Source organism: Peromyscus eremicus, chromosome 11, assembly GCF_949786415.1.
Source record: "Peromyscus eremicus chromosome 11, PerEre_H2_v1, whole genome shotgun sequence".
Classification (NCBI taxonomy): Eukaryota; Metazoa; Chordata; class Mammalia; order Rodentia; family Cricetidae; genus Peromyscus; species Peromyscus eremicus.
The window spans coordinates 39,795,422-39,808,199 of record NC_081427.1 but is presented as its reverse complement, the minus strand read 5'-3'; the positions used below and the strand labels follow the sequence as shown (position 1 = coordinate 39,808,199).

Sequence of the window (12,778 nt, the reverse complement as noted above, 5' to 3'; positions counted from 1 at the left end):
TGTTCTTTCCTCTTTTAAGATTAATTTTTCACAGTTTTAGTAAAAACGAGTTCTAAACAGTTCTTTCCTGCCTGCCTTTTCTAAGTCCTTCCATCGTATTTCCAACTGCCTTTCCCATCTCTCCTTTTTGAGCTGCTTTCTTGCCATTGGTTCAAACTCAGTACACTGCTGGTACAGCTTACCGATCTGATGCTGTGGCAAGCAAACTCAGCTCTCCTGCCCTCTTTCCTCCAGTCTTTGTTTTGTGCTGCTGTAACAGAAGGTCCAAGACAGCGTAACTTAGAAACACGGGACATTTATTTAGCTCAGGGTTGTGCAGGCTGGGAAGTCCAAGAGCATGCTGGTAGCCCTGCATCGGATTAGGATTTTCCCACTGTGCCATCCTAGGGCAAAAGACACAAGAGGCCAAGACAGCCAGGAGGTCACTTACAGCAGGTCGTTATGCTGTGTGTGTGTGTGTGTGTGTGTGTGTGTGTGTGTGTGTTTGTCAACTTGACACGGCTAGAGTCATCTGAGGAGAGGGAGCTTCACTGAGGAATTGTCTCCATCAGATTGTCCAGCAGGCAAGCCTGTTGGGCATTTTCTTGATTGATGACTGTTGTGGAGGCTTACTGTGGGTGTCGACACCACCCGGCCTGGTTTTACAGGAAAGCAGATTGAGCAAGCTAGGGGAGAAAGCCAGTGAGCAGCCTCTGGCGACCTCTGCCTGTCTTCTGTATGACTCCAGTGTCAGGCTTTGCTTGTCCTTTGAAATTCTTGCTCTTTTCTTCCTTTTTTCCCCTGCACACAATGTTTGTTTTCTCTTCTCTCTCTCTCTCTCTCTCTCTCTCTCTCTCTCTCTCTCTCTCTCTCTCAAGACAGAGTTTTTCTGTGTAGCCTTGACTGTCATGGAACTCGCTTTATAGACCAGGCTGGCCTCGAACTCACAGAGATCTGCCTGCCTCTGCCTCTGTCTCCGAGTGTTGGGATTAAAGGTGTGTACACAAGATGTTTGTTACCTGTGCTTGCATTCATGGTATTAGTCTGTATTACTTATTCGGTATTAACATGATTGTAGTTTTGTTGTTTTTAATTTACTATGTGAAACTTAGATTATTTTAGTTTCAACACACTTTCCCCCGATGGACAATGAAACAGGAGTGACAGGGGAGCACATCCCAGGCAACAAATGTTGGTTTCTCTTTCATCGTTGTTTTGACTTTTCTTTTGCAGCTCAGGCTGTTCTTGACAGTAGTACCTAGTTCAGGCGGGCCCCAATCTCACAGTTCTTATGCATCCACCTCCCGGATGCTGGCTTCACGGGTGTGGGCCACCACACCTGGATCTTAAAGAAAACATGCCTTCCCCTTTATTCCTCCCATAAAACAAAACAAAAGCCCGATTATTGTAGAGCAGGGTATCGTATATATATAAAATCAGGATTTTTCTTGCCAAATTCAATTTGTCAGTTAATTTTCCCACCTTCCTTTAACTCAGTAAGGTTAGTAGTTCCTTTTTTAGAAAAATTTAGGGCTCCTAAAACTGCAAGTCTCTGTCTCTGTCTCTCTCTGTCTCTGTCATCTCTCCTTCTCTCTCATACACACATTAGACAGTTTCAAGTGTCCCCCATCATTCTACTTATAGTTTTCTGTTTTAACAGTCTTATAACACTGTCATGATCAAAGGTCATTTCTACAGTCAATGTTGATACGTGACCAAGGGGCCTCACTTAAGAAAAACATCAATGTATTTCTAGCTGATATTAATTTTAGCAGAAAGTTTGGGATATGATTTTTATAAAGAAATCAGAACAAGGCTAGATAACATGCAAAACAGAAGCCTTGACTACAATCACTTTTTGAATTTTGTAATACAAAGTTTCACGTGTATAAATCCTTAGTGGATAGCTGGATAAATTTCTTAGTTCATGAATAGATAACAGTAAGTTCTCTCCAGATTAGAGTATGAACGTTCCTGGTTTCCTAAAATGATCTGTGTGTGTACTGTCAGTGAACGGTCTCTGTATTCTGGTTTATATCATGATGGACCGGTCTTTACTTGTGCCTACCTCCTGCTAGATAGAGTCCTGCCATAAACGTGTGTTACATGAGACTATAGCATTCTTTTCACTGCTGTACATTTTACCCTATGAGTATAAACTTGTTTATTTACTAGAAATGGATATTTAAGTTATTTGCAGTTTGGGGTTTTAGTAATTAATGTGGTGTGTACACTACTGAACATATCTTTGGTGGACAAAACACTCATTTCAGTTTGGTATGTACTCAAGAGTGGAATCGCTAGATTATAAATATATCAGGTTCATCTTCAACAGACACCAGTAACTTTTCCGGGAAGAAAGGCACATTTGTACTTCAACTAGCGATGCACGAGGGTTCGAGTCAACAGTTTAAGAAACGGAATGCAGGTTTTCCAGTCTCTTTGGCCTCGGCAGCAGAAGCAAGGTGACGAAAGGAGTGTCATCTTTTGGAAAGTGTCACAATGAGACGCACACATTGTGCCACCGCTGTGGCTCTAAGGCCCAGCACCTTCAGAAGTCGACCTGTGGAAAATGTGGCTACCCGGCCAAGTGCAAGAGAAAGTGTAAATGGAGTGCCCAGGCTAAGAGATGTAACACTACCGGGACTGAGTGGATGAGGCACCTGAAAATTGTCTATTGAAGATTCAGACATGGATTCCATGAAGGGACAACATCTAAACCCAAGAGGGCAAAGGGACAACATCTAAACCCAAGAGGGCAGCTGTTGCAGCATCCAGCTCATCTTGAGGATTTCAATCAGTCATAAAATAAATGTTCTCGTTTCAAAAAATGGAATTCAGTAAAGAATAGTTTATTTATTGTAATTAAAATCCTAAATCCACATTAAAGATTATGAGATGCTAAAAATATCATCCCAGAACCCCCTCTAGTAGAAACTTCATTTTATAGTTCAGGGAGTATGATCCTTGGGTGTTATCAGCCTTGTTGGGGTGCTAATGTGAGGAATCCACCAATATTAATTGACTCAGAATCTCTAGAGGTGGGCCCTGGGCAATGGTGATTCTGGATAGGCCCATGAATCTGGTGGGCAACCATTACTAAAAGGCTGTGACTAGTGTTTTAATCAGCCTGAGTTTTGCTTCTTCATTGGCTTTAAAAGCTGAGTATTAGTGTATGTTTTTTGATAGGACAGGAATTATGTATGTATGTGTATACATACATGCATTACTGCATACATACATATAAACATTTCATATGAAAATAGGAGTTTGTTCCCTTGATCCCATTTTAAAATGGCTGCTGGGATGATGACTGTCCACTAAATTAAAAATGCTGAGCAAGCACGGGGCATTTTTTTTTTCCAAGAAAATGTTTAGATCACAATTCATTACTCTATCCCTATGGACACGGCAATCACTGTACCAACCGTGATGGTGCCATCAACCCAGGCTCACAGACAAGGGAAAGCAAGAGATCACTTAGATAATCCAAGGCTGAAATGAAAACTACCAAAGCTGACTTTCTGTTACATCCTTTTCTTGGCTGGCCAGGCACTTCATTTATATCTCCTAGAACTCCAATTTCTGTTCTCCTTCAGCCTTTGACGCTATGCTTCATCTTAGTCCAGAGGCCAAGAGGCAATGCACATCGGCCTGGGGAAACTACCCTTGAGTCATTTCTGAGACCTGGCCTCTCACTTCTTCCATATAAATAAGAGCAGTGGTGTGGAGGTGTGAGAGTGGGAACCAGGCTTCTCTCTTTTCACTCCTACACTCCAGAGCAGTTCAGAACGCCTGAGCCCTCCACTGTGTTTACTGCCAGACAGATCTGCGGAGAGTGAAGTGCATTGTCCAGGGACAAACTCCCCTGTCCCTGCACCCATGGATGACACTGGTGTGGCCCTGGCTTTCTTATCTCCCTCCTGCACTGTCCTTGTCATTGCCTTCTGACTCTTGGTTTTGCTGATGGAGATCCGCCCAAGAACACTGCAATAGAGAAGCACGTGCAGTCATTCAATTGATTTTATTTGTGATTAGATGTAGAAGTGACAACAGATGAAATGAAATTCACGCATCTAAACTGTGCCCTTCATAGTCTTAATTACCCAGCTGAGATGTTTCTTTGAGAGGGAGGTATAGATGCCAGGCCCTCGGGGATCTCCACATTTCCCCTTAAGGCCAAAAGCTGTGATGCCTCGGAAAATACCATCACACACCAGAGGGCTTCCAGAATCTCCCTGGGGAGAGAAGAGGGGTGGGATGAGGTGAGATCAGTATGAGTTATGAAGAAGTTCTGTAGCACTTAGTGTGAAGAGCAGTCCAGACTTCACTGAAAATTACTGCTTAAAACATCAAGATGCTTAGCAATATTTTAATATGTATAGATTAATGAAAACTGCAATGAAAGTTGTATTACATATTTTAGCCACTGATTTGAAGATCGGTTGCCTTTTTCCAGAAAGCCATCCCTCTTGATTATTTTTTCAACATGGAGTGAAATAGGCAGACCCAGATGACACACTTAGGTAAAGAGTAACTGCCATGTTTTCTGGTCCCTCTAGAAGATAACTAATTTTCCCAAAGGAAGAAAATTGAAATCCTCCTTTCAGGGAAAAGCTGTCTTTATATCTGTATGAAGTAATAGATCATGTGAGAACCATGGCCATCCCTGCTGAGATACATTCCCTCCTTGTTAGAGCATCTGGAATGTGCAGATCCAGCCCCGTAGGCTGGATTCCTCAGCAGCCAGCCGAGGGCACGGAGAGAACGGGAGCACTGCTGAGCCTCTGCGGGTACAGGGGCTGGTCCCAGGGGAGGGGCATCCTGGGATGCTGGTGTGGCTTCAGGGTGTTGCATATAAATCCCCAGGAGGGAAAGCCAGGTTCCTGGGTGCCTTCAGTGGAGGATGTGGGAGGCAATGAGGGAGGCAGGGTTAAGTAAAGAGAAGAAAGGTGCTAAGGACAGGTGCCATTTCTTCTCGGTATTTGGCCAACCTTGGTCCTGAAGACAAGGCATAGGTCCTCTGACTCCTTTCCTGTTGATAGACACACTGGCCTCACCTCGGGAGACTCTCTGGAGTCTTGTGGAGAGGCGAGAACTAACAAGCTAGAACTGAGGGTCTAAACCTTTGCGAAGAGTTCTTTTAAATTCTTGTCTCTAATCAGGCCCTGTCCCTCATGTTTTTGGGGACACTGGGAGGGAGGCTTATACATCCTCTGGTGAGGGTCATGCCTGAAATTGTTTACTCTAGTTCCAGGTCCCTGGCCAGGTTTGGGAATGGCTGGCATTTCAAACATGTCCATACAAAAGGCAGTTGAGCATTTTGGGGTTGTGATGAGGTGGGAAAGACTGACGGCCCTCCAGGAACTCTTTAGAATTTTGTGTATCTTGTTTGTATCTATATGATAACATGAAAACTGGGAACTCTCTCACCACTTTTTCTAAGGGGTTTGTTTGTTTGTTTTGTTTAATATATGAAACAAAGTCAATGTATAGGTCATCCATGGTCCTAGCAGTGAATTCTTATTTTTACTGACTCTTTGGAGCTGAATGTGTTATTTTATTCACCTAGATCTTACCAAATTTCAAAATACACAGTAGAAGGCTGAGCATGGTGCTACAGGCCTTTAATCCCAGCATTGAGGAGGAAGAAGCTGGTGGATCTCTGTGAGTTCCAGTCCAGCCTGATCTACATAGTGAGTTCTAGGGCAGCCAGAGCTACACAGTGAGACTCCCTGTCTCAACAAACAGACAAACAGACAAACAAACAAACACAGTAGGAACCCGTAGAAGCCAATGCCCTGACAAGACCAAACATAACGTCACACCATCTACACCCCTGTACCTTGCTCCAATAGCTGACACACTCTATCTCATTTCACTTACTTGGCACGAGTCCTTTCCACCATGGAGGTTTCCTGCACAAATCATATTTAGTCCAATTACAGGATTAAGATTATAGTGTTTTTCGTCATTGCAGATTTTTCTGTCTATGACAGTAATGTTGACTTCCCTCAGAGTAGAAGAGGGAGGTGAATTATTCTGAATTCTCCCCCATCCTGCAACGCGGCATCTGGTTCCTGGTTTCACGTCACCTCCCTTTTTAGGCAGGGCAAGGATTGCCACATTTTTGTTAATGGCTGCTTTTCCATTTAACTGTGGGAAGACAAACATAAACCAGTTAAGCGTACGAAATGAATTGTTGCGGAATATTTGTTTAACTAAGCAAAGGTGTGTTGCATTTGTTTAACTATGCAAAGGTGTGTTATATTTATTTACGTTGTAGAATATTTGTTTAACTATGTAAAAATGTGTCGCTGTTTTACCTTGCCTGTCTAAGGCACCTGATTGGTCTAATAAGAAGCTGAACGGCCAATAGTGATGGAGGAGCTATAGGTGGGACTTCTAGGCAGGGAGAGTAAGTAGAAGGAGGAATTTAGGTTCAGGAAAAGAAAGAAAAAGAGATGCCAGGGAGACACCAGGGGCCAACCAGCCAGACATGGGGGAAGCAGGAAAGTAGGACATACAGAATGAAAGAAAGGAAAAAAGCCTTAAGGCAAAATGTAGATGAATAGAAACAGGTTAAATTAAGTTAAAAGAGCTAGTGGGAGGAGCCTAAGCTAAGACCGAGCATTCATAATTAATAATAAGTCTCCATGTCTTTATTTGGGAGCTGGTTGTCGGCCCAAAGAAAATGCCAATTACAATGAATATCAATGTTTGAACTTCTTACCTATCTCTGAGGGGCTCCCTTATTTTTACCAGATGGGGAACTAGGAACATACTTTTATGTAAGTGGTGAAAGTTTAGAAGGTTTTGTGACTGAAACAACAACCAAAGGTACATACCTGTAAAAGTTGCAGGTCCCCCTCATGGGTATTCTCATCAAAGCATGGGTAGGGAAATGCTTTCTTAATGGATAATTTCTGTTTTTCTGGCTCATCCTTGTCTATTGAGTGAGCTCCAAGGATGACCTCAGAACGTTTCCCCCTGTAATAAACACAATACTAGTTGCTAGTTTAATCAGGAACTGGTCATAATATGTGTTGAACAGTTTCATTATGCCATTGATATAAATGTTGCTCTTGGAGAAATTTTGTTGCTTGAGAGAATATGCCTGTCTTGAAGGGTAAGGTGTTTATAAATCTGTTAACATTACTGTTTTAGATTTATGTAGCTTTAACAAAATATCCAGGGCTGGGTGTGCTATAAAGAATAGAAGTTTCCTTTGGCTCACAGTTTTGTAGTTCAAGAGCTCTGTGTCAGCATCTGCTGGGTTTCTAATGAGGGTCATGTGACTTGTCAGCTCATGGTGGAGAAGTGCTTGGAGGGATGAGGATGTGTGAAGAGGATCAGCTGAGTGACAGGGGAGGCAAGAGAGGGACCAGAAACCGAGCTTGATTTATAGTAATCTACCCTTCATGGTAACTGGCCAACCCTGAAGCCTACATTCATCCCGTTACCAGAATGGAGCTCCCATGATCTATCTCTTAAAGGTCCCAACCACCTCTCAGTGTGGTTACCCTAGGGACCAAACTTCCAGCAAATGAACTTTTGAGGGGACAAATGACATTTGAGCCACCACACTTATTGTCTCCAACAGCTTATTTATAACAAGATAACAGGTTTATGGGAAAATCAAATGAGAGAAGTTCACGGCAGCAAATCCAAATCTTGGGTTTGTTTTTACTCTTTCCTCTCCCTGATTAGCTGAGGTAGAGGATTAGGCTGCAAATCCCTAAAAAGCAGAGCTCCCAGGAGATCCAGAGGCAGGAAATGAAGGCAGCTGGGGGCTGGAAAACAATTTTTCTGGCTGATCTCTTTGTAAGAGAACAAACTCAGATGGGGGAAAGCTTTCAGAAAGAGATAGCTTAGTAAGGAATCCTGTGTACATGCCACTCAGGGTGCAGACATTTCCTAATGCGTTCATGCTTATGGCTCTTGTCATTCACAACCCATTATATACCAAACTGAGCAATATTCACATTGTCTTTTCTCTATTGCACCAGCTGAGGCTGGTCTCACGTAAGGCGTCATAACTGTACATTCCAGAGCATGCTTTGACAACACTATGGTCTGTAAATTGCATGACCCCAAAACCATGAGTCACACGTAGCTACTAGGACTCTGGTACATGACCAAAGAAATAAATTTGTACTTTTAGTTCGATGGAACTTATGTCGCCCACGTAGTACTGTGGCAGGAGCTTAGGCACCGGGAAAAGTGCCATCATGTTGACAGATAAAAGAAGCCATTTGGCCAAGAAGGACCAGAAACCCTTCTCCACATGGGCTTCACTCAACAAATGGAATATGCTCTAGAGAAATGGGAGAGGTGGGTGCTATGTAATGACCCATATAGGGTCAGGAGTCTAGTGGCCCGCTGGTATTTTCGCCTTACCTCAGTTCACTGGCTTATTAATTCTCGGGAGTGATCCTCCCTTTATAAAAAAGCCAACTTTTTTATTTCCACTTAACAAACCCGTTTATTATCTTTCTTTTCTTTAAAAAAATCTTTGATACAATGTAGTTTGATCATATTCACTCCTCTTCCTCCCCTATTTCCTCCCAGATCCACTTCCACCTCCCTATGCCCTCCAAGTGATCTCTTTTTCCCCCCTCATAGTGGAGACCTTCAGACAGAGCCTGCAGACACTGTATCCTCATTGCCTTGGCTCCTTGTGACAAACCTGGGCTTAATTTCCTTTCAGATCAACACAACTTGTCAAGGATTTCACTTATAGATATAAAAATGTTTATATGTAAGTGACTTTCCCATGTGTTAGTGAGATATAGTCTTTTTATTATTTCTCCTCATTAGAATATTTCTACAAAACTTTAACCCCCAAGACTTACGGCTTGCAATGAGCAGCAGTCAACACCCAGTCTTTTGCAATCAAAGTGCCAGCACAGATGTATTTTCCTCTAAGTTTAAGTAGGGCCATGTAAGGTCTTGAATGAGGGACCACTGTATCTCCTCCAATGATTCTTACACAGCCACCTGTTCAATAGAAAAGGGAAACTCAGGTGAGTGCCCACTCCAAGTAACTCTTCAAGAAAGCCATATTTCTGGGACAAGGCATGCCTTTAGAATTGGGAGAGAATTTGGTACGACCTATGTTTACCCCTCCTCTTTTCCCTCTGTGCAGACCTTCAGATGTCTGACCCTATGTCTTGGCCCTTGGGGCTCCTGAGAAGTCCCTGCTGTCACATCCACAGAAGCCCACTGGTGTTCCAGCGACCATTCTGCTGGAAACCTGTCACAGCTGTAGCCTCAGAGATCAGGCTTTGCCAAGGGCAGAGAGCTGTGCAGTGGTCGATACCATTAGCGGTTGCTAGAGGGGATGCTGTGTTGATGCAGCCCTAACTGCCCCTACTCTCTTCTGGATGATAGTTGATTGGAGAAGCAGGACAGGAATGATTGTAGAAGCCTGTCACTTCCCCCTTCCACTCAGAGGCCGTGTGAAAACATAGTATGCACATTGATGTTAGCACCTTGTAGCTGGGACCCTCCATGAAGACTTTGGTCCCTGTGAGATTTCAGGTATTAAGAGCACCACTCTCATTCACAAGTGGAGAGAGTAACACTGATATCTCCCCTGAGGTTCCGCTTCAATCCTCAGACCAAACATGGTTTAGTTTACACCCTTCATAGATGAGTTGAATGAGTAGAGTGAAAAGGAGTGGAGGTGTGTAAGTAGATAGTCCACTTTATTAAAACTTGCGTGAGCTGGACCAGGATGATAGACACCGACAGAGAGGACCAGGACAGAGAGACACATAGGCACAAGGCGAGTATGTGTGACAGTGGGGAGGACCCCGTGCCCTTGTGGCGAGCTGCAGTTTTGAAACTTCTATACAAGTTATTCTTGGATTCTCAAATACTACTGACTGCTGGCCGAGAGTTATGGTTTCTTGAGTAGGGATTGACATCTCTTATTCCACAGATAAGTCAAACTAATTGCTGAATTCTTAAGTATCAGTGGTAGGCCTGGAACTTCTCATCAGGTTGAGGAGGGTGAGAGGCTGGAAAAGAGGGCACATGGTCCACTTTCCGTGAGGGAATAGGGAAGGCAGAATTTTAGGCTCTACAAATAGACTTGGATAGAACCAAAAGAACATTGACCACATCCCAAGTTTTCCTGGGGTGACTCTTACAGAGCTAGACTACAAAGGAGAGTCTGTGGACACCAGGAGTCATGAATTTGTGAACTTTCTCCTTTGTAGAGCTCTGTGCCTGCCTGATCTCATGTCAGCCTGAGCATAAGGCCAGGTCTGCCACTAACTGGACTTAAAAAGGTTTGGTATAGGATTAGTGTGGGCAGGAAGCTTTTAAACACTAGCAAATACTCCTCCCCATAGAATTAGATTTAGTAGAATTTCGGAGGCAGGAGCTGTGACATTCAGACTTTGTTTTGAAAAGGTCTTCTAGATTATTCTGACTAGTCCTGAATACAAAGCATTGCTTTCTTGCTTTTCCCCTTTTCGGGTCACACAGTTCCTTCTGAACACAGAAAACGAAGTGTAACAGAAAAAAGCTGCTTTTATGGTTTCTCTTGAAGAATATATATAATTGGATTAAAAAATACAAAATCCAATGATAAAGTAAGAAAAAAAAAGAAAATCTGCTCTACTCTCATGGTTTGGGGGGATTTGACATGACTGAGTACCTGTGGGCTGTGCTGTGCAGGTCATGTGTTCACTTTTGGTCCCAAATATCTTTCCACCTTGTTTTAAATTTTCTTGTCATTGTTGGGTATAAGGTTGACACTAGAACTTCTTTTGAAATTCCTGCCCATCGCTTCTACCCCTAAAAGCTTATGGGTCCTGGGAGAAATCATGACTGCCTCTGTATTTGCTAGCCATTTTACCCCCACGCCAAGCTTCCTAGCAGGTTCTCCAAGGAGCATGGAGAACCCCTAAGAATTTGTTGTCCCCCCAGTGTCAGGGCAAGAAATGCGATGGTATTCCCACGGGTGCATGTGTGTTCACTCACACAGGAATATGGGTTACTACTTACTACGTGAAAGGAGCAGCGGGAAAGCAAATACTCCAGTTCTCCTAAGGAGTCAGTGAGAGGTCTTCCTCAGGGTCCGGAAGACTTGCCAGGGAAACTCTGACCAAGTTTTCAATAGTGAGAGGCACCTACCGGTCCTCACTGGCTTCTGCTGTCTAGCTCAGACACAGCTCAACTCTCTTCAAAACTGTCTGTACAGTATTTGGAGAGAGAACGGGAAGCCCCACCACTACTTCCTTTCTTGAAATCTAGAGCTTGGTTTCCCAACTCAAGAGCATTTCATTCATTCGTTTGCTCATTTGCACATTGTCTTTTAAAGCAAAATGCAAGCAATAAGTTGGCAGCAATTACCAATCAGTGGTTTTGCCAATTTTTGGAAAGAAATTACAAATAAACATTTTTCTTCTAAAATAAATATAATTAAAAAACGAATGCTAAACGCTCCTAGGCTTTGGGAATTCTATCGGTTATAAATAAGGCACCATTGCTAAAGCATCACAAAAATCCGCTCCACTATGGTTGCGAGGGGAATGCCATGCGTCTGCCTTACCTTCAGGAATTAGCAGGAGAAAAACGACAGCGGCAAGAGAAGACACCCGGGGAGCACAGAAGTTCTTCATTGTGGCTCACCCCACATCAATCAGCAGGGATCTCTGGTTTTGTTTCTTTCCACCTATATATGAGAGTACAAAGGATGTGGTTTCATTTCTTCTCTTTCAGATTTCTAGGTGTGGAGTTGGAAAATGAAACTATAAGAGAGGAAAGCAGACGTAATCCCTCATCACGGGGCGGGGGTGGGGTGGGTGCGCATGCTTGACTGTGTTAGTGATGCGGGGTGCAGAGGGCCACGTGTCCTCCTACCCAACAGTTGAGGGGAAGGGGACCTTGTTGCCATTAGAATATAGTTCCGAAGAATGGACTAGAAATGACTCAGTTGGGATATTTTCATCACCAGCAATATTGTCAGTATCCGTTAGTAGAAACTCTTTGAAAACCTGAAAATCAGAGTTTTGCATGAGCGATCAGGTTGGGGGGGGGGCGGGGAAGGTGGGAGGTGGGGAGAAGAGTGTTGAGGGGGACTGCCAGGGTGGGGCCATTTTGGGGTCGGGTGGAAGTCTGGTGCAGGGGAGTCTCTCAGGAGTCAATGGGGAGGACCCCAGCTTAGACTCCTAGCAGTAGTAGATAAGTAGCCTGGAGTGGCCTTCTCCTGTGACCAGATTGTCATCAGAGAAGGGTCATCCAGCAACTGACGGAAGCAGGTGCAGAGACCCACAGCCAAACATTAGGTGGGGTTCAGCAATCCTGGGGAGAAAAGAGTATGGGAGCCAGAGGGGTCAAGGACACTACGGGAAGGCTCGCAGAATCAACTAACCTGGGTTCATAGGGGTCCACAGAGTCTGAACCAACAACCAGAGAGCCTCCATGAGACTGACCTAGGCACTCTGCATATGTGTTACAGTTGTGTAGCTTGGTCCTCTTGTGGAACTCCTAAGAGTCTCCGACTCTTTTACTGGCTTTTGGGACCCTACTTCTCATACTGGGTCACCTTGCCCAGCCTTAATACATGGGGAGGTGCTTAGTCTTACTGCAACTTGATACACCAGGTTTTATTGATACTCATAGGAGACCTGCCCTTTCTTGGATAGAGACAGAGAGGAGGGGATTGGGGGTGCAGGGAGGGGAATGGGGGTGAGGGACTGGAAGGGGAGGATGGTGGGGGGGGGGAGGCTGCGGCTGGGATGTAAAATAAATAGATGAATTAAACAAAACAAAACAAAACAGA

The 12,778-nt window shown here is 44.0% G+C and overlaps 1 protein-coding gene and 1 pseudogene across 1 annotated transcript; one reads left to right on the top strand and one right to left on the bottom strand.

The window, feature by feature from the left end:
• The first annotated feature begins 2,258 nt into the window (after positions 1-2,258).
• On the top strand, positions 2,259-2,767 carry LOC131922034 (large ribosomal subunit protein eL37-like; annotated as a pseudogene).
• Positions 2,768-4,035: 1,268 nt separating this feature from the next.
• On the bottom strand, positions 4,036-11,675 carry Gzma (granzyme A). Its single transcript, XM_059276618.1, has 5 exons — positions 11,546-11,675; positions 8,835-8,979; positions 6,828-6,969; positions 5,866-6,135; positions 4,036-4,217 (listed from the first exon to the last, which is right to left on the bottom strand). The coding sequence occupies exons 1-5, from the start codon at positions 11,613-11,615 to the stop codon at positions 4,056-4,058; spliced, it is 789 nt and encodes a 262-aa protein (XP_059132601.1). The 5' UTR covers positions 11,616-11,675; the 3' UTR covers positions 4,036-4,055.
• Between the last annotated feature and the right edge of the window lie 1,103 nt (positions 11,676-12,778).